A 26,514-nucleotide genomic window follows, 5' to 3' on the forward strand; every position below is an offset into this window, starting at 1 on the left:
GAAGAGGCACAAGGGAAACGGGGGGGGGGGGGGGGGGGGGCGGGCGCGGGGGAGACACGACTCTCAGAGGGCAGGTGGGGGTGTCAAATGCAAACAGAGATCTTCCTATTAGGTAATAACTTTTGTTGTTGTTAAGGTCAGATTTGAAAGCCTCAGGCTTTCCAAGAAGTTCAGCAAAATTCTAAATTTATTTTACCTGTGGTTTCATTTTTCAGGAGTTTACATTGACAATAATGTTTCCACTGAACCAGTTTGCAAACTTCCCTTATCTCTACAGGTTAGAAAAGACAAACACTCACATCCATGTTAGTGAGTATAAGGCCCATTTTCTAGCTGGAACTGCAGATAAAGTACAAAAGCCAAGGTGACTGGAACAGAATTTTATGTCCTCAATTAATCCACCTTCACCGTCTTCTCACTGCTTCAGACAAGGAAAAGGAAAACGCAGAGTCAGCCAGGGGTCACTAAGCACGTCCCTGATGGGCCCCGAGCCGCCCCCAGGGACGGGTGCAGCTCAGACCCAGAGACGCTTCTTTTTCAAACACTGCGCAAGGGAGGCCCTCCGCGCCGCACACAAACCATTCTTGCCGTCACAGGCACTGGCTCTGCGCAGCATTTATGGCCCACTCAGGCCCGGAGCCTTCTGGCAGACTCGGGGGCTGCGGGGTAAAGGAGGGCCTCCCAGCGTGAGAGGGCGACTCCAAGGGGCCAGGGGTGCGCTTCGGTTGCAGGAAAGAAGGTGTGAAGTGGAGAACGGAGGGCTCAGCCGGGACCACACCAAAGTCCAAACGAGGAGGTGCTGCAATGGCAGAGGCCGCACAAGGAAGCCATTTTGGCGGATTCCTCTCCGTTCCCAGAGAGGTTTCGTGTCCACTTCTTTAGAGCATTTAGGGTCCACTGCTGTTTATAGGCTCGTTTTCCTTTCCTGGCAGAGCTGAAGAATATCAGGTGCAGTAACAGTCCAACTGAGCAGGGGAAGCCCAGACACCTGAACACTGGGCCTCAGGGCAGCAGAGGCAGGCCACCCTGAAACGTCAAAGCCAAGTCTCACTTCAATCTGCTCACCTGGAGACCTACAATGACCTAAACACGCCCCTTAAACTCCTTTCCTTGCAAAAGACCCAAAACAGTGATGGTGTAAAAGCAGCAATTTTCTTTAGGAGAAGCTTCATTTAACTTTCTTTTAAACATGAGGTTTTCTGGAGGAGCCCCTGACCATTCCATGTCACCAGTACCATTAAACAAAACAGAACAAAAAGCCCAGGGCAACATTTACCTATAAAACTGCTTTTAAAACAGTCGTCCTTCCTCCTGGGCCCACCTTGTGGCCTTGTAGCAGATGGTTTGTCCCCACTTGCTCCCCGAAAGAAAAATCAATGAATGGTACTGAAAGGACTGGGCATGAAATCCGCAGTGACATGGCCGCCCAGCGCCTCGGGCCACGTCCCAGGGCACAGGTGAAGCAAGCGCAAGGGCACAGCCACTCTGCTGGACAGGGCCACTTCTCAGCGGAGCCTTTCAGCAGCAGCCCCGGCTCTTGAGTCCATGACGAGCAACACAACCCGTACAGTCTGGGACACACCAGGTCCTGGACTCCTGACTTCTAAGCTGCTTTGGCCAGGATGCCGGCACGTCCTCGCTTACAGAATCCCTGGAGGAAGGTACTTGCTTCAGGTGAACGGTGAGTTCTCCAGGCCTGTTTCACCAGCGGGAGCCCATCAGCCCCCAGGGGCTGTTTGTGTGCCTTCACTCCAATGCTAAAACTGTGGGCGTATGCACGGGCAGGGTCCTATGGTAACTGCTGGGCGATGCCAGGCGGCGATGCCACTCCCAGTGGGTCTGGTGGCAGTGCCACTCCTGGAACAGGGTGAGAGGGTCAAGCTTACTAGGGACGTTAGTCCTTGTCTCCTTTCCCCAAGCAGCTGGAACCAAGTTTTTCATCGGGGGCCAGAGAGGACCCACCCCATGACGGTCAGCACCACCGTCCCCCTGGGCTGGGACTTTCCCAAGCACATGTCATATGACTGCATGCTGCTGACCTGAATTGCACCAGTGTGATATTATCTATATCTAATTTACACCACTATTTACTTCTGTAGTTGTAAAACCAGAAAGCTGTTTCCAGTTGGTTGATCTTATGTCCTCAACATCAATCAGTGCCGGAGAAGTTCCTCTTTTAAAGAAAGAGGGCTCTTCCAACACCGGGTGCAGAGTGACGGTGATTTCTTTCCAACACACACGTCTGTGGTCCTCCCCGTCTTCTGCGGGGCGGGCTGAACTCTGGGCCCCTGGTCCCGGCCAGTCCAAGGGGCTCCTGTTGCCTCTGTTTCCCGGAACCAGCCTGTGTCCAGCAGCCTGTGCCCTGCTCCCAGGGGTTCACCTCCCTCACCCTCCTCCCACTCTCCACCCGACTGCACAACGAGCTCAAGAACACCTCCCAACACACCCTCTCCCTCTTCCTTCACAGATGAAGTTGAGGAGAGCAACAGTGTCTGCCTCGCAACACTGCTGGGCCAAATGCGTGACCCCCACAAACCGCGGGGACAGTAAATGCATCAGAACCAGTAGCCACTTGGTGGGTCACCTGGGAGTGCTGTGCACGCCTCTCTTATAGTGCCTATCACAGCGCTGTAATTTTTGATTTACAAGTCAATTTTCTCCACTATAATAAATCCCTGAAGACAAGGATTTCCACTTGCTCATGTTTACGTACTCTGTGGTAGCTTGGTGCCTGGTAATAATGAATGTCCAATGAACACGCTGAGTGAATCAGTGAATTAAGGAACAAAATCAGGTAAAATTCCTCAGACAGAGCCTGCCCAGCGGAAGAGACAGGACCCTCTGGTGACTTTTTCTTTCTTTCTCTGGAAAACTGCTGGCCGGGGCCACCTCCCACGCAAGGCCATTCGGGACCGCTAAGGGCTTCTTCTGGGCCGAGGTCTCCTGGGACCTGCACGAGAGGAAGGAGACCTGGCCCTCCCTTCTGCCACCAACGGCGGGCATGGGGTCCCATGTCCGCTCTGACTAGGGATGTGCCACCACCCCACCAGTGGCCATGCAGCTCGGCCCCCCGAGGACCGGTGGCTGCACAGTGCTGTGTGTCCCTGCAAAGCGGCCCCGCAGCCTCGGGAGGCACCAGAGTGGTGCACACGGGGGCTCTGGCCCGACACGTGCTCCTGCTGCTTCCCGATGGCCTCTGGTTTGTGTGGGGCCCGTTTTATTTGGCGAAAATACTTGATTTCAACGGAGAGAGGAAGAGGTAACAAAATGCCTAAGCGCAGAACTGCTACAGCTGAGTGATCATCTCGTGCTGTCTCCACAGGCGCCCCCAGGGCTGGTGCTCCCGAACCCACCCGTCCGCGATCCCCAGGGTCAGGGGGCTGCACGAAGGCTTTGATTCCTCCACGGCCACTTCCACGTTCAAATGCTGCGTTCACTAGCTGGGGCTTAAGTTTTTAGACCAGTATACACAAAATATGTACAATGAGTTTCTAATGCCTCAAATGGCTTTCACCAGCAACAGTACTAGTCAAAAGCAAAAACAGAAAGAAAAAAGCCAAAGAATTTACATGCCTGGAACACCGCGGCGACTCAAACACTTTGTTGGATGAATGACAGCAGAACTGATTAAATCTCGATAAAAATAAACATTCTTTGCAGAGAGCTGCATTTAAAAGAACTATTTATAATTATAAAAGTAAAACAGTTATTGAAATAGGCACACTTAGCATGAATAGTTTTTCTGGATGATAAAATTAATTCTTAAAGGTCTGAGGAAACCGTTTATGCTCTGAAGATATCTCATATTTATACTTTCTCTTAAAGAACAATAAAGGCACTACTCTAAAAAATTCTGAACTTGGTATTTATTACTACCATTACGTTCTTAATATAGAACTGTTTATTTCAAAATGAAAGTAAGATTCACATTTTGGGAATGGAAAATATGACTTCTTAGATTTACATTTTAAACTCACATCGATTACAGAAAGGTGTAGTGAAACCCAATAAAAACACTGATAAAGACACTGCGTCAGGACTCGTCTGGGTGCTAACAAGCACCTGCTCAAGGAGACACCGTGCTCTCTCCCCAGTACAGGCAGAGCCTGGGGTCGGGGAGGTCACCCTCCAAGGATGAGGGCTTAGGAACCATCGGCAATCGTGCTCACACAGGAATTGGACCCTTCTTTCTCTAGGGGAGGGTATGATATGTGCTTATATTTTATATTAAAAAATAAGATAAATTTTATCACTAAAAAGCTGACCCCAAAGCCTCAGACTTGTTTCATCTGACTAGACTTGAACTGCTTTACAATCTGAAATCAAATTACTTTATCATTAATTTTTGATCTTCTTAATAATGTATGGACTTCTATTACACATAAAAATGCCAAGTAACAGGCTTCATCCAAATAAGGACTCACTGCCTTGTTACACGGCACCGACAACCAGTGAACTTGTGCTGATGCCGTTGTTCTCAATCTGTGTGTGATCATGTGTACGTGCTGTTAACATCCCCAGGAAGACAAGAGCGGCTCCACACTGCACATGGCAACGATGTCTGTTCTATCTCCTGGGCGAACTCGCGACACATCAGGCCTCAGGCTTCTCTGGTATCAATTGGAAAAGTCAGATTAAAGGCTACAGAGTTTTTCACTTACCAGCTAATGTCTCTGAATCCATCAAAATCAATGTGTGCAGGCAATTTGAATAAACCCTAAGAACTGCAGAAAACCTGGTGTCTGCTGTTAGTTTTCCATATGTAATCTAAGTCTAGACATCACGATAAATGAACGTGGAATCAGAATACAGGAAACATTTAAAAGAACCCTAAAATCCCTTTTCTAAAGGCTACTCCACCAGGCTATGCGCTTCTCAGGGAGACTCCGGCTGTGTGTGTGTGTGTGTGTGTGGAAGGCCCCCCCCTTTCTAGTGTGCGACTCCTTCTCTCCCACAGGAAGGAAGGGCAGGCCTGAGCCACCCACGTCCAGCCTTCACGGACCTCACGGGACAGAGAGACGGCAAGGAGGGCCACCGCCGCAAAAACCCTGAGAGGTCACCCTTCTTGCCCACTTCTGGGTTCCTGAAACTACAACCGTATGCTCGAGAGGTCAACCCCCTGATGAGAGAAACAGACCCACACTGAATACCTACTACGTGTTAGTGCAGTGTTAGTGCTCAACTTACTATTTCATTTGAACCTCAGAACCTACAGAAAAAAGGCGGCCATGCTCGTCGCTCCGTGAGTGAGAAGGCCCCTGGAGGCCTGCACCGCGCCTCCCGAAGTCTCTTGAGTCTGGAGGCGGCAGAACAATGCTGGTGGGAAGCCAGACTCCTTTGGCCCATGGCCCCGCCTACATGGCCGCCTACAAAAAATGCTGTTTCAGCCCCAAAAGCTATTTTCTCCACTAAACCAGAAAGCAATGACTCATAGCTGAGTGGGAAACCGTTTTCTCATTTCTGAACAAGGCTGCACAAGGCTACAGGGAAACCTCTCTCTGCCCTGTGCTCTCTCTGCTCTTTAAGCCAGTGCCTACAACGTGTGTGTACACACATGTAAACACACACATACATGCACGATACATATGGTTTTAAAAATTCTAGGTCTCTCTTTCACTAAATAAAGGGAAAAAAACCCACCAGCAGATTAGACAGAAAGCAGAATGTTCCAACGAGAACTTCATTTCAGTTCCTCTCCACTCACCCTCCTGCGTAGCCCCCAGCACAGTGCATGACAGCGGCCATGCTGCAAGTCGGTGTCATCTGGGCGCCAGAGTCTGGGTTTGGCAACAGCTTCTGCTACCCGTGACATTTTGCCATAATTATCTACAGTATATGTTATGTTTCCAAAGAGTATATAAATAACATTCATTGGTTAAGCATAAAGACGGGAAATTTGAGGTTGGAGAAGTTCAATCACAGGGTGCCGCTCTAAGAAGCCCCGGCACCGTGCGCCACCTAACAAGGAAGTCCAGACTCACACAGAACCCCACAGGCCGCGGTGCGGACTTGACATTTCGCTCTGCTGTCGTTCTTCCCGTGGAGGCTGCTGGATGCAAACCAGCCAACATGGGCACCCACGTGCACGAAGTGGGCTCTGATTGGTCCCTGCATCAATACAAAAATTACTCAAAACGAACCACACACCTACATGTAAATCTTAAAGCTATACACATTTCAGAAGAGAAGGTGAGAAAATCTCTGTGACCTTGGATTAGGCAACAATTTCTTAGGATAACAAAAACACAAACCATAAAAGACAGAGCTGATCAGTTGGACCTCATCGACGTGAACGACCTCTGCCCTCTGAAAACACCGAGGAAGACACAGAAGGGACCAGCGCAGCCGGGAGAAAACACACCCGAATCGCACGTCTGACAAAGGACTCGGGCCCAGAACACAGAAAGGACTCTCAGATCAGTTATAAGAAAACCACTCAGTTTGAACAGACACTTGTGGACCAACGGAGAGATACAATGGTGAACAGGCCCATGAAAAGAAGGTCAAAATTACTGGCCATCAAAATGTGGACTGCCGCCACGAGGCAGCTCCACGCGCCTCTTAGGAAGGCTGAGCTGGAGATGACCGGCTGCGGTGGGTGTCGGGGAGGACATGGGGCCCGAGCCCCGCTCACTGCTGGTGGGGGGGCCACGCAGCGCAGCCTCTGGAAAACAGTGTGCCAGCTGCTTACAATGCTACGCACACCCCTGCTGTGCGGCCAAGCCTTGTGCTCCCGCACACTGACACAAAAGGAGCGAGAACACAGGGCCCACAACGTCCTGTCGGCAGTGTTCACAGCAGCCCACAGGGGCAGGTACGCAAGCACGGCCCCTCAGTGGACGCCACGCAAGGAGCGCCACACCACTGAAGATGGCAGTGGTGTGGGTGAGGCTCACAGCCTGCTAGAGGAAAAAACACGTCATGTAGGATCCCCTCATATGAAACTGTATGTTAAAATGTGAATGATTTACAGGAACCGGAGCAGATCAGCAGTCACCTGGTGACAGGAGAGCACTGGGAAAGATGGGCGAGCTGGTCACCGTGGCCACGGTGACACCTTCACAGACCTGTCAAAACTCACCAGCTGCACCTTTAAATGTGTGCCGTTTCTTACGTGTCAATCATACCAGAGTTGGAGATGTTCTGAAAAGATTAACCCACTGTGGAAACCAGTGGGGCGGCCCCTTGAGAACTCGGAACTGGGCACCCTGAATGAGCAGCCCCACTTCCGGGGACACACACCAAACAAGTGAAGTTCACTATCTCGAACCACATTTTCACAAATGGAACTGATCTCCTTCAGGAACTTCAAAGTAAACGTCTGACACCAGCTCCAAGACAGACTCACACTTAGCAGAATAGGGGTCACTGAATTTCTTCCAAAAATAAATGGAATCAGAAGAGAAATACCTACAAAACTTAAACCAAGTAACACAGGCCTGTTCATTCTGTAGATACACGTTAGTTTCAGTTTTAATATTGCTTTAACAGTTCACACCGACAAGCTTGCCTTGAATCCCGTCCACAGGATTTAACAGTTCTCACCGACAAGCTTGCCTTGAATCCCGTCCACAGCAAAGTAAGTGTCGTGCAGGTGATGACTCACTGCCCGCTGAGGACACCACACACGTCACAGGAGGGCCTCTGCCACGGCGTGCCATCGCTCTGCAGCTGACCTGCACCCGAGCTCAGCCTGGCGCCCCGTCTGCTCAACACCCTCCCTGACACGTGTGTCTCTGCCCACACGGCGGCCTCACCCGGTGCACAGCTCCGTGCAGAGGAGCCTGGCCTTTGTAAAATGCATCTGCATTCACTGTCCTTCGGAGACTGGCTCCTAGGGTTCCCCTGAGATGGAGTGGGTCCCCCAAAAATGCTCATGATGCTTGTCCACCGCCATCCTGTGGTGACAGTGCAGGTTAACTGGGAACCCAGTGCGAGGCTGATGGACATGGGACCCTGTTCCCCTGCTGGTCCATTCACACATCACCTGCGAGACACCTGCCCTGGCCTGGCTCTGGGCTGCACACGGGGGTAGGACCGGTGCCCGAGAGGGGTCCCTGCCCCCAGGTGTGCAAGGCCCGGCCAGGGAAACAGACATGAAGCGAAACTCCCGAGATTACTGGTCCGACAGTCACCACCCCTGAGCCTGAGCCCACCTGCCCGTCTGGTGCTGGTGGCTGCTGTGCTGCGAACTGAAGGCCTCCAGGGCCCACCCACCGCAGGCCCTTCAGAGATCTGCCTCCACACCCCAGTGAGGCTCAGTCCCCCCGCTGAGCGCCGGCTGCGTGTCCGTGTCAGACTCGCAGGGTGTCAGAGTTGAACAAAGCAGAGCCCGAAATGAACACATCGCTGCACATCGGGCAGGGGAGGAAATGACACAGTGTTTCAGACCTTCGTCCAAAGACAGATCGTAAATCACCAGCCTTTCCCAATGACCAGGGCCGCTGCCCGGTACGTAACTAGGCTCTGCTTAAGCTCTGCGACAGTGACAGAAACAGCGCCTGCGTCTGCCTGATCTCACCGCTGCCCTGCTGCGTTTCCGCCTTTCGAGAGGAACAGCTCCAGGGCAATCTACAAATTACACTAGAAATAGCTCTACTGACTTATATTTTTAAAACTCTCTGCCGTTATTAAAAACCAGCTCCTTATGTAAGACTTAGAAGACTTTTGATGTTTTAAGCAATATTTTAAACATTACTTTATTTTTTAAAAATTTGCTTTTAATCCCATATTCTTCTATTTTCTTACAGCTCTACTGCAAATAAACAAACAAAAGTTGTTCTCAACTTTCTCCATGCTTTGCTCTAAGTAGAAAACAGTCCAGATGAGGAACCAACACAGACTTGTCTCTGCGCCCCTGAAACGCATGCCACGCCCCTCTCCTCCACAGTCTCTGCTCACCCGACGCCTCGCCACTGTGCCCCTCCCTGCCTTGGACACACACGCAGAGTCCCGGCTCCCCTCGCTGCCAGCCCCGCCCCCCACCTGCTTCCTGCACACCTCCTCCCAACTGCCCTGGCTGCTCTGCCATCACAGCGGTCCCAGGACGCCACTGACTTCCAGGCTGACATGCCAAAAGGGGCTTCTCTCTCACTCTCCACAGGCTCTGTGACCTCAGATGCTGCTGACTGCCTCCTTTTTAAACACTGACCACCAGGGTCTAAAATAAACGAGTCTTCCCCCCATCCCAACCTCCTCCTCCACGCCCATCACTTCCTCTGGCTCCTGCTGGCACTTCCTCCTCCCATGCCACTGCTTTAAGGTGCATGTGGCTGGATTTCCACAGGCCTTGGTCTTTGGTCTTGAACTCTTCGGGAAGTAAACAGAAAGCAACTCAAAGTGAACAGGCAGATCAATGGGGATGAAATCCCAGGTTAAAGTCTTAGGTAGGGAGACGTCTGGGTTGAAAAGCTTTGTAAGGGCGATGGAGGGAAGCGGTCAGAGAAGCACACACCCCGGAACCAAACTCCCACTTGCAAACCGGTCGTGGTGGACAAGTGAGTCAGCCTCTCTGTGCCTCCAGGGCCCGTCCACAGAGTGAGGACCCAGCTGCACCTGCCTCCCAGGGGCGCTCTGAGGGTCACGGGCCGGCACACTGCAAGCACTATAGAAGTGACCATTAAATTCAGAGACCATCAGCTACTGAAGAGTCAACCTCACTAACTTGTGGGCCCACCTTGCAACTTGACCTTTTGTTCTGCCGCGGCGGTTTTTCAAAATGACTGAAGCACACTAACTCCACTAGACTGAGTCACTCCAGCAGATCAGAGAGCTCTAACGTCCTTCCATCACACACGTGCACATGCAGAGAACACCACAGCTGCCCGGAGCTGGACGGGAAGTGCCCTAGGACAGAGGGACCTTGACCTGCCCCCAGTCACAGCACACAGGGTCAGCCCAGGGTCTGGGCCAGAAAGCAGGTCTCTGATGTCTGCAGACGAACGGCTTACAGGACACTTTCCCACATCCTCGTGCTGCAAAGCAGCTGCTCTCCAAGGATGCAGTTCAGGAAAGGCCCCTTCCTTCCGCACCGGGAGACGCTGGGACGTGGCAGGGGCCCTCGCAGCACCTCACCTTTCGTGGGGGGACTTGGAGTCTGTCAGGAATGGCTCTGCTCTGCAGCTAGGTGTCCACTGCCATCACTGCTGATGACACATTATTAACTCCGCATTGTTCTTCAAGCTACAAGTCATTCTAAATACCCACTGAGAACAACTTCCCTCTTGGTTTCTGCAGTCCCTGGTGACCCTGGTGCCCTTCTGAGTCACAGGGTACAAGAAATACGGGTGAAGGGCACAACTAGGCGCAGCTGGAGCGCCCATGTCTGCGAGGCCCAGGCCAGCCGTCTGCAGCGACGGGCACCGGGCCTTGTAAACAACCGAATGGAGTGAACGGGCACCCCGAGAGCATGCGACCTGAAGGGGTCTGTGAAGAACAACGACAGAATGAAGACCGCCTGCCAGAGCACAGCGATGAGGACTTGCCGCAAAGCTGTCCCTGTTCAGATGATCTGCCACCTTCCTGAGACTCCAGGGACGTCATGTCACTCGTGAGCTGTGCGCAGGCCCTGTGCACCCAAGGGTAGTCTGCACTGAGTGCAGCTCCGGGGGCTACGGACAACCATCTGTCAAACACCCAACCAGTTCGACTTTGCAACGAACAGTCCAAACAACAGACCTCTTTCGGTTACCAGCAGTCTGTCACAGAGCCAGGGACCAAGGACCAAGCCCCCAAACCTCACAGTAACTCTCATTTAATGAGGAGCTCGGGGCCGACTCTTCTCACCTTGGGGCCCTGGCACGCTGCACAGAACCCGCAGTAAACACAGTGCCACACACACACACACACACACACACACACACACGCACGAGGCCAGTCTTCGAGGTGAGAGGTTCCACAGTGCCAATCGTTCAAGTGGTAACTGTCTTGGCTAAACTCCTTCATTGTTAAGACACAGTGAAGGCATTTTTTCCTATTGTTTTAAAAAGAAACCAGAAACTGTCAAAGCATATCAACCCTACACCCTGGATCGAAACCTGAAGCTACACTGCAGCTTCCCAGCCACGAAGTTCTTCTTCACTGTGGTGAAGTGTTAACCTAACAAAGGGCTCGACCAACAAACTGTCCCCGGAGCAGCGAGGACAACACGCGGGTGTCTCCAGGGGAGAGTGGCTCTGGTCACAGTCCTCCAATGGGCAGCACAGCCCATGAGGACAGGACTGTGGCTGCACTGCCCAGTTCTGCCGTGGACCGTGCAAGTCCCCCACAGGCTGCCTCACCGCTCCTGGACTCGTTGTCTTTGGTCTGCAACAGCAGCAGGGACACACGCTTCGTTACATCTAAGACACTGACGGGGACAGGAGCAGAGGCCTGTGAGCTACGCTGGGTGTCACATGGCGGAGGGTGTCAGTGTCTAAATGCCACTGGCACGAGACAGTGGAGGGACGCGGTGTCGCTGACCTCAGCAGGAAGGCCACAGTGGCTTCGAAGACAGCACTGCTCTTGTTTGAATTCTGTGCATTAGACCTGAAGGAGCGTGAACTTCGAAGTAAGTTAAAAATTAATTAACAGCTGTCAGAAGGGAGGCCCGCTGAGGGGCCGGGTGGAATAGGGAAGGGACTAGGCAGAGACAACGAAAGCCCCGGAGCACAGACAACAGGAGGGTGAGACCAGAGGGGAAGCGGGGGTGGGGGAGGGGGGTGGAAGAGGGCAAAGGGGGGTGGATGGTGATGAAGGAGACCTGACCTGGGGTGGTGAACACACGGCACAATACAAAGATGATGTTTTATAGAACTGCACCCTTGAAGCCTATATAATTTTATTAACCAACATCACCCTGATGAAGTCAATAAAAATTTCATGAGTAATAAACTCCAAGGCAGAAAGGAAGTGTACGTCAAAGTAGTGATCTGGTAGCATTTTTACCTATCAAACTGGTAGGTCTTTTTATCATAACACCTATAATTTGTGGATTTAAGTAAAATGGGTAGTTTCCTAAGCAAAATTGATACATGAGGGACGATATCAAAATACGTATCAAAAACCAAAAAAATTAATTAGGAAAAGGCCTTCTGAAAGAAGGTTTTTTAAAAGTCTCTCCTCTGAGACAAGACTTTCTTTTTAAAGCAACTATCTTTCCAAAGTCACATATTCACATTTTTCTCCACCTGGAGAAAGAATCCAGTTAAAAGGCCAGGAAAGTGCAGGTAAGAAAACGGCCAAACTCCAAGGCCATGTACAGGCTCTAGTCACAAAGACCCCAAACAAGAGGATCTTGTCCCTTTCGAAGGAGACTACAAACTTACTGCCTGTGATTACTGAGGAAACTCCTCTGTTCTCTGAAGATGTTGTATAAAATTGTACACACTCATAAATTTCCAAGAAATACGTAATACATGTTACAAAAATATACCGTTCTTCTAGCCTCAATCTAGCCTTCACTTAGGAAATCCCACCGCTATTCCGCGACATTCTTTCAGGTGGACTTCCATGGGAATAAACCCTTTGAAACACTAACTTCACCGTCAACCTTTCTGCACCAAGTCGAGCCTTTCCCATCCTTGGTCCAAAGTTCCAAGTTTCCAGCTCCTGCTGTCTGAATGCACACAGGTACTAGACACCATCCCTTCTCCAGAAAAGAAAGCGGTGAGGTCTAACGACCTACTCCAGAACATCTCTTCCAAATGTTAAAAACTGAGGGTGCAAGCACCTCGTGGCCACAGGAATTGACTAAATGAGGAGGAACCAAAAAATATCTGGAATTATCTTCTGGAGGGTGTGCCTCTTGTTGTACAGGTTTCCCCCTCTAGGTAAGTGTTCTAGAAACACATCTGTATCAGTACACCAGCTGGTGCTGTTGTGAGAGGCTGCATTCGGCTCAAGTGAGTTTTCGGGAAGGCTCCCTCACCGTGTTTGCCCATTTCATGACGGGTGATTTGGGAGCACAGCCGCCCACAACGTGCTGAGTGTTTAGCAGTTCTTGACCAAAACCAGCATGACCCCATGCCCAACACTCCCTAGTCACCTGGTCTCACCCCAAATGACTTTTGTTTCCCTGGATGAAGAAAGTCCTCAAAGGGTAACATTTTGCCAAAGTGGAAAAGGTGAAACAAAAAACAGCAGAAGCACTAAAAGGCATTAAAATCGATGAGTTCAAAAACTGCTTTGAGCAGTGGAAAAACGTCTTGACAAGTGACTTGTATCAATTGCAGGATACTTTGAAGGGGACTAACTTTAAACACGTAAGAGTAAGTACAGTTTTTTAATAAGTAAATTCTGTCATGGCGGGTACCCCCGCGACGTTTCACCGAGGCAATGTCTTTGGTGGTGAAGCTTTGACTCAGAGACAAGAATAAGCTGACACATCGCCGGCTCGCTCCTCTGACGAGAACTTCTGCTGGATGCCAGCACTGCCGAGATCCCTGCTGGAGTCAGTAACACAAGCTCAAGATTCTTTAAACCCAACAGACGTCAATGACTTGTCTCAGTGCAGGCACCTGAGCGGTCCTGAGAAGCTGGCACCAGCACAGGCCGGGGCATGGAAAGCAGGTGACACGTGCTGCTCGAAAGAGGCTCGTGCGGTCCATGAGAAGACGCGCCCTTCCGATCGAATGGTGGGGGGGGGGCATCTGAGAAGGTGTTGACGTGAGGTCCCCAGCCTCGCCTCACAGACGAGAGGCCCCGGGCTCAGAGTGAGAGGCCAGCCACACTCCTGGGCTTCGGGGGGCAGGCCCGGGGCTTTCTGGGCAGCGCCCCAGGGGGATCACCACAGGCACCTCCGGAGGCCCTGCTGTGGGGGCTGAGGGAGCGGTGGGTAAGCCGCAGGGAAGAGGCCGCGGGGAACAGAGCGCGGTGGAATCCCGGGGGCTGCTACGGAGTTGGAGCAAGCACAGTGGCTGCAAGGACCAGAAGACCGCGGGCACTGCCTGTGCTTCTTCAGTCACAGCGAGACCCTACCCTGGCATTGCTCGAGGCTGGCCTCAGAATCCACGCACGCAATACTGGTAATGAACTCTTTGTAAGACACCAAGAAGGGGCACGATGCCCAGAAAAGGCCCTCCACCTGGAAGACACAAGGTGCCAGGAAGCAGGGGATGTCTCTCTGAGGCCGGCCCGGACCCCCATGCAGGCTCTCGTGGTACGGTGTGCTGTATGTGTTTGAAACAGGTGAAATGACAAAGTGTCCACCTCTGATTTGACAGACAGTGAACACAAAGAGTGTAAGAAAAATAAAAAATGTTCCCCAAGCCCTGGCTGGTGTGGCTCAGTGGACTGAGCGCTGGCCTGTGAACCAAAGGGTTGCAAGCTCGATTCCCAGTCAGATCACAGGCCTGGGTTGTGGGCCACGTCCCTGGTTGGGGGTGGGCAAGAGGCGAGCCCACAGTGATTTTTCTCTCCCTCTCCTGCTCCCTCTCTCTCTAAAAATAAATAAATAAAATCTGTTTTTTAAAAGAAATGTTCCCCAAGCAGGCATCTACCTCATCTGAAAAAGGAGTATTGAAAGGAAAAGGGATCATGGAGCTGTGACTCACAGTACACCGAGCCAAAGAACCACCACCACAGAGACAGAAGCCCCCGTCCCCAGTCAGCAAAGGACAAGGATGCGTCTCAGCGTCTGCCGTGGCGCTGATAAAGCCCGCGCGTGCTCCTGCCCTCTCCTCGGCAGTCACCTTTGTGTCCTGCTTGACCGGAGCTTCATCCCCCGCCTGAGTCCGTTCCGAGCCCCTGAGCTCCCTTTGCTACATTCTTTAATGTAACCTCCTTCTTGAGAAAAACACTCATTAAACTTGACTGGTTTTTTCTTATTATTGCATCAGCTATACCACACTCAAAGTGACTTGAAAAAAGTTATTTTCTATCACACCTCCCCACCCTCTGCCCCACAGCATAGTAAAACAGTCAAAAAGGAGAAAAACAGAAGCCACAACAGGGAGACAGGCAGTGAACAGCCTGGGGTGAATCTCTGAGGAGCGTGGAAGGGACAGCAGGGGTGCAGCCACCTCGGGGTGCAGCAGCCATGCCGCTGAGGCGGGTGGGGGCGTGGGGACCAGGTTCAAGGAGCAGGCAGGCTGCGGGGCCCCGTCCAACAGGCGGCTCATCACACCCAACACCAACACAGTGGGTGGGGCGGTCACTTTAAGAAGCCTCACTTCTTTCCTTTACATCTTAGCAAGAACAGGACGCACACTCCAGGGTTCGAGAAACAAACTCCTTTCCCATGACATAGTTTGTGCTCGTTGTGGTGAAATTCATTCTTTACCCCACTGTTAAAACCAGAAAGAAACAGGACGGTATCTCCAACGACCACTGTCTGAGAGGTTCAGGCTCATCCTTCCTCTTTACTTTCTGTAAAGCACGGAGATGCGATCAGTGATCAATCAGGAACGGAGAGGCCCAACAGGAAAGTGTCCTGTCGGGTCCCCAACGGGAGGAGGACGGCTTCTACAAAAACGAGAAGGTGAAGAACGGCGTCCATCACCTTCCAGCAGCCCTCTCCACAGCAAACGCACGAGAAGTCACTTCCACAAATGCAGACACGGGGGGCACCCACTGAAAACAGTGCCATCCGCCCTCCTCTACCACGACGGTCCCTTCACAGGCAGGACCGTCCTCTCCAACAGACGATGCTCTCCTCCCTGCAGACACAAACTGCCTGACGGGGTGGCGCCTGCGGCGGCTCGACGCTACTTCCGATACACACCGCTGTCTGGACCAAGCGGCACAGGGGGCGCCCTGCCCCTCGGCGGTCCGCTCTCGGAGCGTCACAACACCCTCGTGGGGCACACTCTGCAACGCACACCGCAGCAGCCTCATCTCCACGTATGCCACGTCTCGTCTTCCTGGGCGCCGGACCTCATTTCTGCGTCTCCTTCCTCTCCACTGAGCCTCGTCAGCCCACAGGGCAGCTGCCCCTGCTGCTGCTGTGGCTCCGCCCAGGGCCCCATGCAGGGGCGTGTGGGGGCAGAGACCCGAGATGTCACCACTAGGGCCCTCCACTGTCCCAGCAGGTGTCACTGCGAACCACAAATGCAGGGCACCCTGGGTTTCCCCATCCCCAGTCCCAGAGCTCTGGGCCCCTCGGCGCTCACAGCACAGAAAGGAAACTGAGGGTCTCAGGGCTGAGGTGGTGACAGGAAGCCGGGAAGGCGCGCTTTGCTCTGCTGTTGGAATGTGCTTATTTATAACCAAACCACCATGTGTGCTTCTAGAAAAACTTCGGGTACAAAGCACTGAGGAACTCTAGCTCACCACTTGTTCCTGGTTTAACACACAGCACGGGGTCTGCACAGGGGACCCCACACAGAGTGCGTCTTCCTTTTAGAGCAAAGACAGCCGTGTACTCCATTGGTCACCACCAATGAGTGTGACACTCAAAAGTGCTTGTGGGGATGCTGACTCTGTGTGAGCTGAGAAACTTCTAGCACCTTCTGCGCCCGCAGAAGTCGATGTCGCTGACGGACAGAGGAAGGAGTGGAATCTCGGGACCACACAGCAGACATCCCACGGCCCACAGCTCACCCGACACCTGCCCGGCGACGGCTACATTTCGTTAACTGACAGTCACCCCCAGGCCTATGCAGACACCCGTATGTTGTCACTTCTCCTCTGGCAGCACACACGCAGGACGGCCACGTGGCCACAGGGACGACAGAAACGTCAGAGGGAACGCTCTGTCGGCGCGGAGCCCCTGCCCGGCACCGGGCCTGCATGCGCCCTGTCGACGGCAGCCGCCTGGCAGGTGCACAGCGTCAGGCCAGCTCCGTCCACGCCAGCCACCTCCCAGTGCTCTGCCCGGTGCAGGGGACAGCGCAGGGCCTCAAAAAGGCGTCCTTTTGCCTTTCAAAACGCACTTACCCTCCGAAATGACACGACGTAAAACGTGTCTCCCCTCCTGCGGATGGCGTCGAAGAAGTCCCGGTGGCTCCCGGGGGAGGCGCGGTACACCTGGAGCTCGCTCCCCGCCGTCCTGCAGAGGGAGAAGGAGGCAGTGTTCTCACACCATGCAGTGCCACCTGCCCTCAGAGACACTTCCACTCTCAGCCCACGTCTGAATCATAAGAATCTCAACCAAAATATTAGTAGCACTTCAGCCACTTTTTATAACAACATTTCAAAAAGCCTGAGGTCAGGAGATTCACAAGATTCCATCAGCTGAGCTAACATCCCCTTTCTCAATTGGGACTCGCACACCCCAGACAGCCACGTGCACTGTGAAGACCACGGAAGAGCCACGGCAGCACGACGGCCCGTTTCTGGCAGCAAGAAGGAGGCCCGAGACCCTGCACCACCCACCTCCAAGGCCGTGGGGGCGGAAAGAGCTCAGGATTCAGAACGCAGCAGCCTGGCTCTGAATTCCTGTCCTTCTCCCCCAGGGCATCCGCGGGGAGGCCCCGTCAGAGCAACCCCAGGGTCTGGGGTGAGACGGGACAGGGAGCACCCCCAGGGCCCACCTCACAGGCATCTCTTGACACCTGCTGGTCAAACGTGGAAAGCGCCACAGAGGCACCAACAGAGGGACCTCGAACCACAGCACCTCTCCAGACTCGCGCGAGTGACTGCGATGTCGACACAGGGCTCCACTGCTCTGCACAATAAGCTACCACCACGGGTTAAAGGAGATGTAAAGAAAGAATGCTTATTCTCTCCAAAGCAGCTTACTTTTCCCTCTGATATTATGTTCTTTCACAATTTCCATGAATCTTTAGTTTTTCAATTTCTATTAACTTAGGAGAAAAAGAACGGCTGAGAGGAAAGTCTACATGAGCCACGACAGCCCCCTGTGAAACTGTGCCTCGTGCTCCCAGGACCCCGTCTGACAGTGAACCTGAACACAGAGCTTGAGATTATTCTGTGTCCACGTGCTGTGCGTGCTGAATTCTGTTCTCAGCAAGAGCAGGCTGTGGACTCTGCGAGCTCCTGGCTGCTGTGCTTTCATCAACAGCCAGCGTGCAGCCTGTTCTCCTGAGATGCCTTCTGGAACACGGGAGTGTCGCTCACGGCCACAGACCCCACAGTGACTCAGGCCAGACTGAAGCTCCCCTGGCACAGCCGGCCTTCCTGCGCTGGGGACACCCACACCCCAGCACATGCAGACCAGGGCAATTGCCAACAACAAGCACAGAAGTGTGAGAAACACGGCACTGCCCCACCTGCAGGGGACGCCTGCAACGGGAGGCAGGGCGCGGTCCTGCTAGACCCGACCTGGCACCGGGTCGCATGCTGGCAAACACAAAAGCGCTTTGAGCGCTGAACTGGGTTACGAATACGTCCGCACAAGCAGGTGGATTCCTGCACACAGAGCCCAGAGGCAGCGAGGACTCCCCTGGCCTTGGTCAGAGTGCCCGCCCGCTCACCTGACGCTGGTAGTCTCCGTGTACTGGACGGCCAGGAGCTGCGAAGGTGGGCCCTGCTGCAGCGCACCCTGGAAGAGAACAAGCAGCAGGTGCCGTGGATGAAAATGCGTGAAGGTCTCCCTGCACCGACCCACTCTATACTCCCAGTTACCAAACCCTCACGGGAGCGGCCATGAACTTGCACAGCGCGGCACCAGCACAGAGACTGAGCTCCCCTGGCCACGGTCTGCACGGGGACCAAGGCATCTAAGACACTTCCCATCAAGTTTTTAGTTTAAGATCCCCAAAGCTTAGTTCAGGTATTACAAGTCTCAGGGCCAAGTCATAAAAGTATTATTGAAATGATAACAATTTACGCTTGCCTAAAACAATTATTTTCCCAATGAAAACTTCCTGAAGTGTGGAAGGTCCATCGTGAAGCCAGACCCTGTTGTTTACCAAGTAGGCACAAAAACCTTCATGCCTACCCGCGCCCCCCCACCCCCGCCCCCGGGGATGACGCCGTCGTCAAGGAGAGCTCACCAAAGAAGCAAGACCTGGTCCCCGGACTCAGAAAACACCAGGCTATAAAAAACTGACAGCAACAGTAGGCAAAGAGAAGTTGGAAATGCCATCTGTCTATCTAGAATTCACACCCCTTAAAGAAACCTGAAAAACTAGCCATGAGCTTGGGCATTCGTAGCTACAGGGATTTAGCAAAAGTCGCAGTCAGCAAAAATGCGAGGTAGACAGTAACACGAGAGCTCACGCCCTGGCACTGCGCTCCGGGGTCTGCACCTCAGAGAAGCGACAGACGCCTGACGAGTGATGCAGGGACAACGCATGGTGCTTTGTGGCAAATGGCACCCGACTCCAGGTCCACACAAGAGCTGCCGTCCACCTGCAGGGCTCCCGGAGTCCAAGGACACTCTCCACAGAGGGGGCCTTCCATCCCCACCTGCCCTATGTTTCAACACCCTCTTTTTGAAAAGCCCTAAGAACAAAGAACATAAGCAGTATATTTATCACACTGTGTGTGCCAAAACACTGGATGTGGATGCTGTGAAAGGAAGTTTGTGGAAGAGCAGGAAACAGTAGCAGGCTGTGCAAGGAATCCAAGGGTGCGCAGTCCAACCCCATGCCAGCGATCCCAGGCAGGGGCAGGGACCGGGCACTGCAGAAAGCCGTCGGAGGCGGCTGAGGGTCAGACGCCCAAATCTTCCAGGGACAGGGCAGCCCAGCTGGGAGCAGCCTTCCCACAAAGACAGCAACACTCAGCCGCTGCTGGAAGGTGCACAGGAACGCACCTGAAGAACAGGGGCTTTGTGCTGATGGTTCGTCATCCTCCTCGACTTGGTCCTTTCCACCTCGTGTCTGTGCACCCACCATCGAAGTTCATGATTTAACCTAAAAAACAGCTTTGTTAAGTATGCACATTACACAGAGTAGAGATTAGAAATAAATTTAACCACACTCCACAGGTTCCAAAGAGCATTCCAAGTGCCTGAGGGCTCAGTATTGCCATTGGCTGCAAAAAGTGAAAATACAGTTGTTTTTAATAAGGCATCAACTGTTATGCGGTGGCCTCCTCAACCTTGAGGGCAAAGTGCAATGGAAACCGCCCCTAAGCACCTGCCCGGTCAAACACGGACGCAAAGGTGTCTCCACGGGAAAGTGTCTCCTGCCCCTGCCCTGGGCTGCATCCCCGCACCCAGACGGGCAGGGGAGATGGCCATAGGATGTCAAATAACAACGGGTACGTTACAACCTTTGAAAATCACCTCTTTTGTGGGAAAGGAACGAGTGAACTCAGATGCTCGGGAAGAAAAAGAAATTTCAAGGCACCATGATCCAAGTTTTCCAATTTTCCAACCAGAAATTTTAAAAGCCAAGTTCTACTAAAATGTCCTTTTATTTTCCTTTCTGGAGCAGCTGTGAAGCCGCTGTGACTGCATCTACTTAATTGTAGTTACTACTAGTCATAAAATACCGAAGCGGTTTCTGAGGTTCGAGGATGGGATCTAAAATCACAGAAAAAATTCCGTGGAGAAGCAGGGGAGAAGAGGCACACCTGTGGGAAGTGTCTCCGCGATCACATGTATCCCAGTTACTGTCTACCTAGCGCCACTGTGTCACCGCCCGCCTGCCTGACGCACACCCCGAACTTTCACATCGACGTCCCTCTGCAGTTTTCAGATGGGATGTCTGAGGCTGCACCCGCCACACGGAATGGATGCACCGTGTCTCTCAGGCAGATGGGACACTGGATGAGTGGTGGCTCAGACCCTCGGCGGCCGCCCCTCCCAGCCGGCTCGGTGACACTGACCTGAGGGACTCCGTGGTGTTGATCAGGGGCCGACACGGAGGGGGCGGCAGGTACAGCACGGGCTCCTCGCTCAGCACCATCAGAGCTTTGTCATCCGAGACGGCCTGGTCGTGCCTGGAACAGATGTGCACAAACGTGTCTCCCTGCACCCCGAATTCCTGAGGACTCTGCTATAAAAAGCTCAGCACTCATATCCCCCTTTTTCAGACATAGAAGCATAGTAAAGAGAACACACTGTAAGACTGAAGCAAATGTACAGACCGCAGAGCACAAATGTCATCTCCTGGTCCCCCACAGAGACCGTGGTCCCCCGTCTCCACAGCCACTGCTGACTGAGCAGTCACCTCGTGCCAGAAGCAAGGAAACGAAGACAACACAGGGCACCCTCAGCGAGCTGCAGGCACACAGGGTATTGCCGCTGGCACAGAGGAGGCGGCACGGCACAGGGACACTGAGGAGACTCCCCGTGGACGGGAAGGACAGCTGCATGCGACCAGGACTAAGACTCCGCGGTCACCAGAGCTGTGCGGCAATGAGACCGGACCGTCTCCTTCCACCTGCGGGTGTGGCGGAGAGGGAGGCCGGAAGCACTCAGCAGGGAAATGGAGCGCTGAAGAGCTGGGCGAAGGCCCTGGGCGCCCACAGGGCTGTGGGTCACTAACACGCATGAGGGGACCTCCATTGTGGGGACCCAGGTCCGGGGCACATGGCGGGATGCAGACCCACACTGAAAGTCAGAACTGGAACTGGGGGTGGGACTGCTAGTTAGTCTCCTCGGTCTGCCATCTAACCCCTTCTCACGAAGACCCCAGACAGCTGTTTTGAACTTCTCTGTGGAGGATGCTGTGGACTTGGAAAATTAGACGTCCAAAATCGAGAAAGTTCGCCAGGCACTGTGCTAGGCACTAGGGATCCAACGGGGGACGGGAGAAACAAGTCTCTCTCCGCAGACATTAATGTGGAAGATGGACCAAAACAAGAAAATGAACATTAAAAAATCCCGGCCTGGGTGGGAGCCAAGGGAGTGAAAACCAACGGCAGCGCTGAGGTCGGAGGAAAGGACTGGAAGAGGAGTCAGGGTTCGGGCGGGGTGACGCCTGGGAGCAGCCTCGGGAAGACCGGCTACGGACGGAAAAGCCAGTGGTGTGAGGAACTTGAAGCCGAGCAAGTGACGGCAGCACCTCTGATAAGGAATTGCGGACGTAACAAGACTCCACGGAAGGGGTTTATTTCAGGGCCAAAGTGGGCTCCGTGGAGGCACGGGGGGCTGGGAGGCCAGTCAGGATGGAGCCGGGGTGAGCCAGAAGAGGGTGGGGGACAGAGGCACCGAGGGGGCCACAGTGAAGATGGAGACCAGGCAGTGTCCAGGTAACTTCTGGAAACAGTATCAACAGCCCTCACTGGAAGGAGGAGCCGGGACTCTGCTGCAGGATGTGGCTGCGGCAGAGTGGGGACAGGGACGAGGCCTCCCCTCTGCCAGTGTCCACTCTACGATGCTGAAACAGGGAAGCTGCGGACGCTCCTGCACCCCTGAGTCTGAGATGCAGAAGTATGGGCAGGAAGTGAACGTGAGGCGTCGGACGGGCAGACACAGACGGTGTGCTGAGCTAAGGCTGAGGCCCCCAAGCAGAAAGGACACCAGAGTTCCAGCACCAGACCTGGGGTGCAGGCTGAGCGGGTGCCCACAGGAGACAGCAAGCCCAAAAACGCAGCAAAGGCGGAAAGTTTCCAGGAAGAATGGACCGCAGCCAAATGCAAGGGAAGAGTGAGGGAGACGAAGACCAGTTTCCACTGGATTTGTCAACGCTGACACCACTGCCCCGCCCCCCAACAAAAACAATCTGGTGGAGGGAAAAGCGACCAAAGGTAAGAGACCGCATCTGTGCCCCACCCACCACAAGGAAACACCCAGACCTTCCTCCCACGGCCCAAGTCCTGCACCAGAGTAGTTGGGACACAGTATACGGTTTGCACAGGTAATGGCTGTGCACACAGATGGCAGTCGGCCCAAATGTCAGTGCTGAGGCAGGAGAGAGCTGGCCTCGCACGGGTCGATTCTGCGTGCCTGGAAAGGCCGCCTGCCACCCTGAAACCTGAGAGCAAAGGCCTGCCCCCATCGCGCTATTTCAGAAATCGGATCTGTATGCTGCCAACACACAAACGCTGACGCCCACCAGACAGGGCCAGGACTGCTCCTGAAAATACGTTCTGATTTCTAATTCTATTTCCACGTGATAGAGTCTAGTAATGATTTCTGCACATCTGTGCTAACTGGCTTTGTTCTATCAGCCAAAAATATTCTTCGGAAAAGAAAGAAAAATATGATAGAAGAAATACCAGGGAAGAGGCCAGGCAGAGCAGAGAGAAAGGGGCCTCTCAGCCGCATCCGTCTCAAGAGTTGGGCCCGCACGCCACGCGGGTCAGGACCTGAGCAAACCCAACAGCAGAGCCCAGGGCCACCCTGGAGAGAACTGCAGGGCGCAGTTCCGGACATGTCTGGGGAGAGCTGGGCTGGCTGCTGCCCTCTGGGGGAGACTGTCCCTTCTCACTGATGGACGATGGTCCTGATCGGAGCCCGGTGGCCGCCGAAGTGATGACTTGCACCACCTTTCATTCTCAAGAGTGTCCCAGTGTGGGTGACAAGATTCATGATCCTCCGATTCTGTGCCACACAGTTCAGAGACCAAAGCAGATGCAGTTAACTATGAAATAACAATAAATACAATATTTCCATAAATTACAGGACTGGAATCTACTTTTTAATCTGAACCAGGTCTCATAACTCTCCTAAAAAAATGAAACATAATATAAGCTTCATTAAAAGAATTAATGCAAGTGTCATGGCAGAGGACGAATAAATCACCTGAAATTTTACTGAAAACAAATCCGTATTTCTAATGTTTTGCAAACTTTGGTATCTTACTCAGTATTATAATGATGAAAGCAAGAACAGTGACTTACTGGACTGATATTTACTTAAATCTCCCAAGCTGCTTGATAATAATATCAGAGATTTTAAGAGACTTGTATGTAGCCAAGAATCTATCTTCTCTTCCATTTTTACCAAGACCCATAACCCATGTGATACACAGGCATGGAGACTCGGGGTGGGAATGAAGAGATGGCCTGCATTTCATGTCCTCCTTTGAAAGCTGGTAAGTGACAGCTGGGAAGTCACCCAGACCTGTGGTTCAGCCAAGGTGACCAGAGCACACGCTCTCCGGGAGCCACCTATACAGGCCACCTGAGCTGTGATGTTAAGCGTGCGAAAGGGGAACACTGTCAACTCCATAAATCCAAACACCGTTACATTTAAAACGTCACTTTCAAGGGATCTCATACAGACAACAGAACTCGGGATCCCAGGCCGGGGATGGCAAACCTAAACAAATAACTTAGCAAAACTGAAGATACTACTAAACCCCAGAGATACTCAGGGGCACCAGTAAGTGAGCAGTCAGCTCAGTTTCCACAAGTCAGGAGGCACCACATCATCCGACACCACAGCAACGGTCACGCCCCACGCACCGCAGTGACCGAGACACGATTCCTTGGACCCTGTGCCACACACAGCGCGGTGCTGCACAGTGCGGAGTCCTGGAAAATGAGCACTTCCTCCGGCCTGCAGGCTCGAGGCCGTCACCCTGTGCAGCGGTGTGGGTGTAACAGTGACACTCGGCAGGGCAACTCCCCTCGCCCCGTGACGCTCCACGATGGGGTGATCCAACCCTCAATGACACTCACACGTCGCCCTGCACCACGGCGGCCCCTTGACCTCCCTCTGCCTCTTTAGCCAAGGACTGCACTCCACGTGGCTCTAATGAAACTTCCAAGCAACACGGGGAAATGTTTATCAAAAAGGGTACAGCTCTGAAAATGCCCACGAACTCCACTGAGTGGTTAACTTCTAATTAATGTGACAAAGAAATTCCATCTCCACAGACTTCTGTCTTTTACTCTCGACAAGCAGTGTGAAAATGCATCAAGACAGCGTCGAATTGTGCCGAGGGAAGAGGAGCCAACAAGCATCAGCAGCAAGAACCAATGGCTTTACCTGATGGCGGCAAACAGGCTCACCAACGTCGTTCTGCCCTCTCACCCCGGTGCAGGGGAGGAGCTGCAGACACTGCCTGCATCATGTGTGTAAACACGTGACAAATTAAACCACATTAAAAGCATTGTACAGTGTGGTGTCTATATATCATGTGTGTTTCAAGATGAATAGTAATGCAGAAAAACTGAGGTTCTAAGACCACATCTGTACAAAAATTCTACACAGGAAAAGTTTTCAGAAAGTAAACGTAATCCTCGATCTGACCGCAACAGGAAAAGGCACAGCCCGCCTCGGCCCCCATTTGCTCTCCGAGCTGCGCCATCTACAACATTGAGACGTGAGCGGCGCTGCAGAAGCCGCATCAGCTTCCCAGCTCCAGCTCAGCACATCTCCTCCTCACCTGTAGCTGTCTTCCTGGATGACACTGTCAGGTGTGTCTTGCACCTCCTTGGCAGAAAATCCGAGAAGATGCCTCCTTTGATTTGCAGGGTTCACGCTAGGACTCATTCTCCTGGAATCCTGCTCCAGCATGCTGAAGATTCAAAAATGCAAAAAAGGAAGTGAAAGAGAGGCACGACACACGTTCAACGTGGCTCGTGCAAGCACACCAGAGCTCCTGTGTGGGGCCGAGCACACAGCCAGAAAAACACGCTCATGCACTCAAGCCCATGGCCTGGTGTCCTCGACATGGGAAAACAGTTCTACAAGGAAGGCCCGTAAGAGCACCTTATCTGTCAGCTGTTTCAATGTCGTCGGTATTCTGCATCAGTGTGCATACAAGGGAGGAGTAAGCAGAGTGCACACACGAGCAAACTCGGGTGATGACTGGGACAGGACTTTCTCTGGCGAGGAGACATTGCGGGTGGAAAGGGAACTGCTCTGTACCAACACCCAAAGTCATTAGGCTTTCAAGTCCCAGCAGGCAGGCTACCAGATAAAGCAACAGAGGTCACTGTGTCAAATTCTTCTCTTTTCATCTCCCGTAAAAATTTCCTATTCACTTTTATTGCTTTCTGTCCACTCTCCCCATAATACCTTCATTTGTCTACATATGTTCTCTTGATGGGCCTAAGGATTGGGAGGCAGAGAAACACACACACACAATGCATGTGTGTGCATGTGCACCCATGCAAACATACCCAACACTGCAGCAGTTGTTTAACCTCTAACACACCAACCCGTTACTCATGGGCTTAGAAACCTGGCCCATCAGAGCATTCTGTGTGTGTGCTTCGCGTCCCGCCTGCGCCCGGGATCTACATGAGCAGTCACTGCAGGTAGCACCAGGGAAGGGAGACCCGTCCTGCCCCAAGGGAGGGGGGGGGCAGTAAGGGCCCTGTGGCTCTGAAGGAATCAGTCTTTGGAGCCCAGCAGTTTGCCCAAATCTGAAGAAAAATACAATCAAAAGTGGCCACTTATATGGTATATAGGCGATTAACAAATTAAATTAGTTTAGAATTATTAACACTTGGAGGTTCCTAAAGAGCTCTTCTGCAAACGGTCGCTCAGTCGATATTGTTGAGTGACCGGTGATCCTTTGGTTTACAGGTCACTGCTTGAGCCTCACCAGCCAGGGCATCTATTTAGTATTTTAAAACAAACTAGTAAATATTTTTAAAAATGACAGTTCCTAAGTCTCAAGTATCAGGAACATGCTACTCTCCACTCCTTACTACCACAAGAGTCTCGACAGTGTCAAGCTACAAACTAATCCTTACACCAATAAACTCACTCATGTTACCCGCCAACAGGCCTGGAAAGCATAAAGTAATAAAACACAACTAATTTCAATTTCCCCAAAG

General features: G+C 52.6%; 1 protein-coding gene across 2 annotated transcripts in view; it reads right to left on the reverse strand.

Annotated features, from left to right (window-relative positions):
• ATF6 (activating transcription factor 6) overlaps positions 1–26,514 on the reverse strand; it is a 92,620-nt gene that overhangs the window by 25,545 nt on the left and 40,561 nt on the right. For both annotated transcript variants that reach the window (XM_037150217.2, XM_053659343.1), the window contains exons 11-15: positions 25,113–25,244; positions 20,659–20,772; positions 19,640–19,739; positions 18,354–18,421; positions 16,855–16,966 (exon numbers count right to left, since the gene is read on the reverse strand). In XM_037150217.2, coding sequence (XP_037006112.2) covers positions 16,855–16,966; positions 18,354–18,421; positions 19,640–19,739; positions 20,659–20,772; positions 25,113–25,244 — 526 coding nt within the window. The remainder of the gene's footprint in view (positions 1–16,854; positions 16,967–18,353; positions 18,422–19,639; positions 19,740–20,658; positions 20,773–25,112; positions 25,245–26,514) is intronic.

This window comes from Artibeus jamaicensis, unplaced genomic scaffold (genome assembly GCF_021234435.1).
Source record: "Artibeus jamaicensis isolate MK-2021 breed Jamaican fruit bat unplaced genomic scaffold, CSHL_Jam_final scaffold_625, whole genome shotgun sequence".
NCBI lineage: Eukaryota > Metazoa > Chordata > Mammalia > Chiroptera > Phyllostomidae > Artibeus > Artibeus jamaicensis.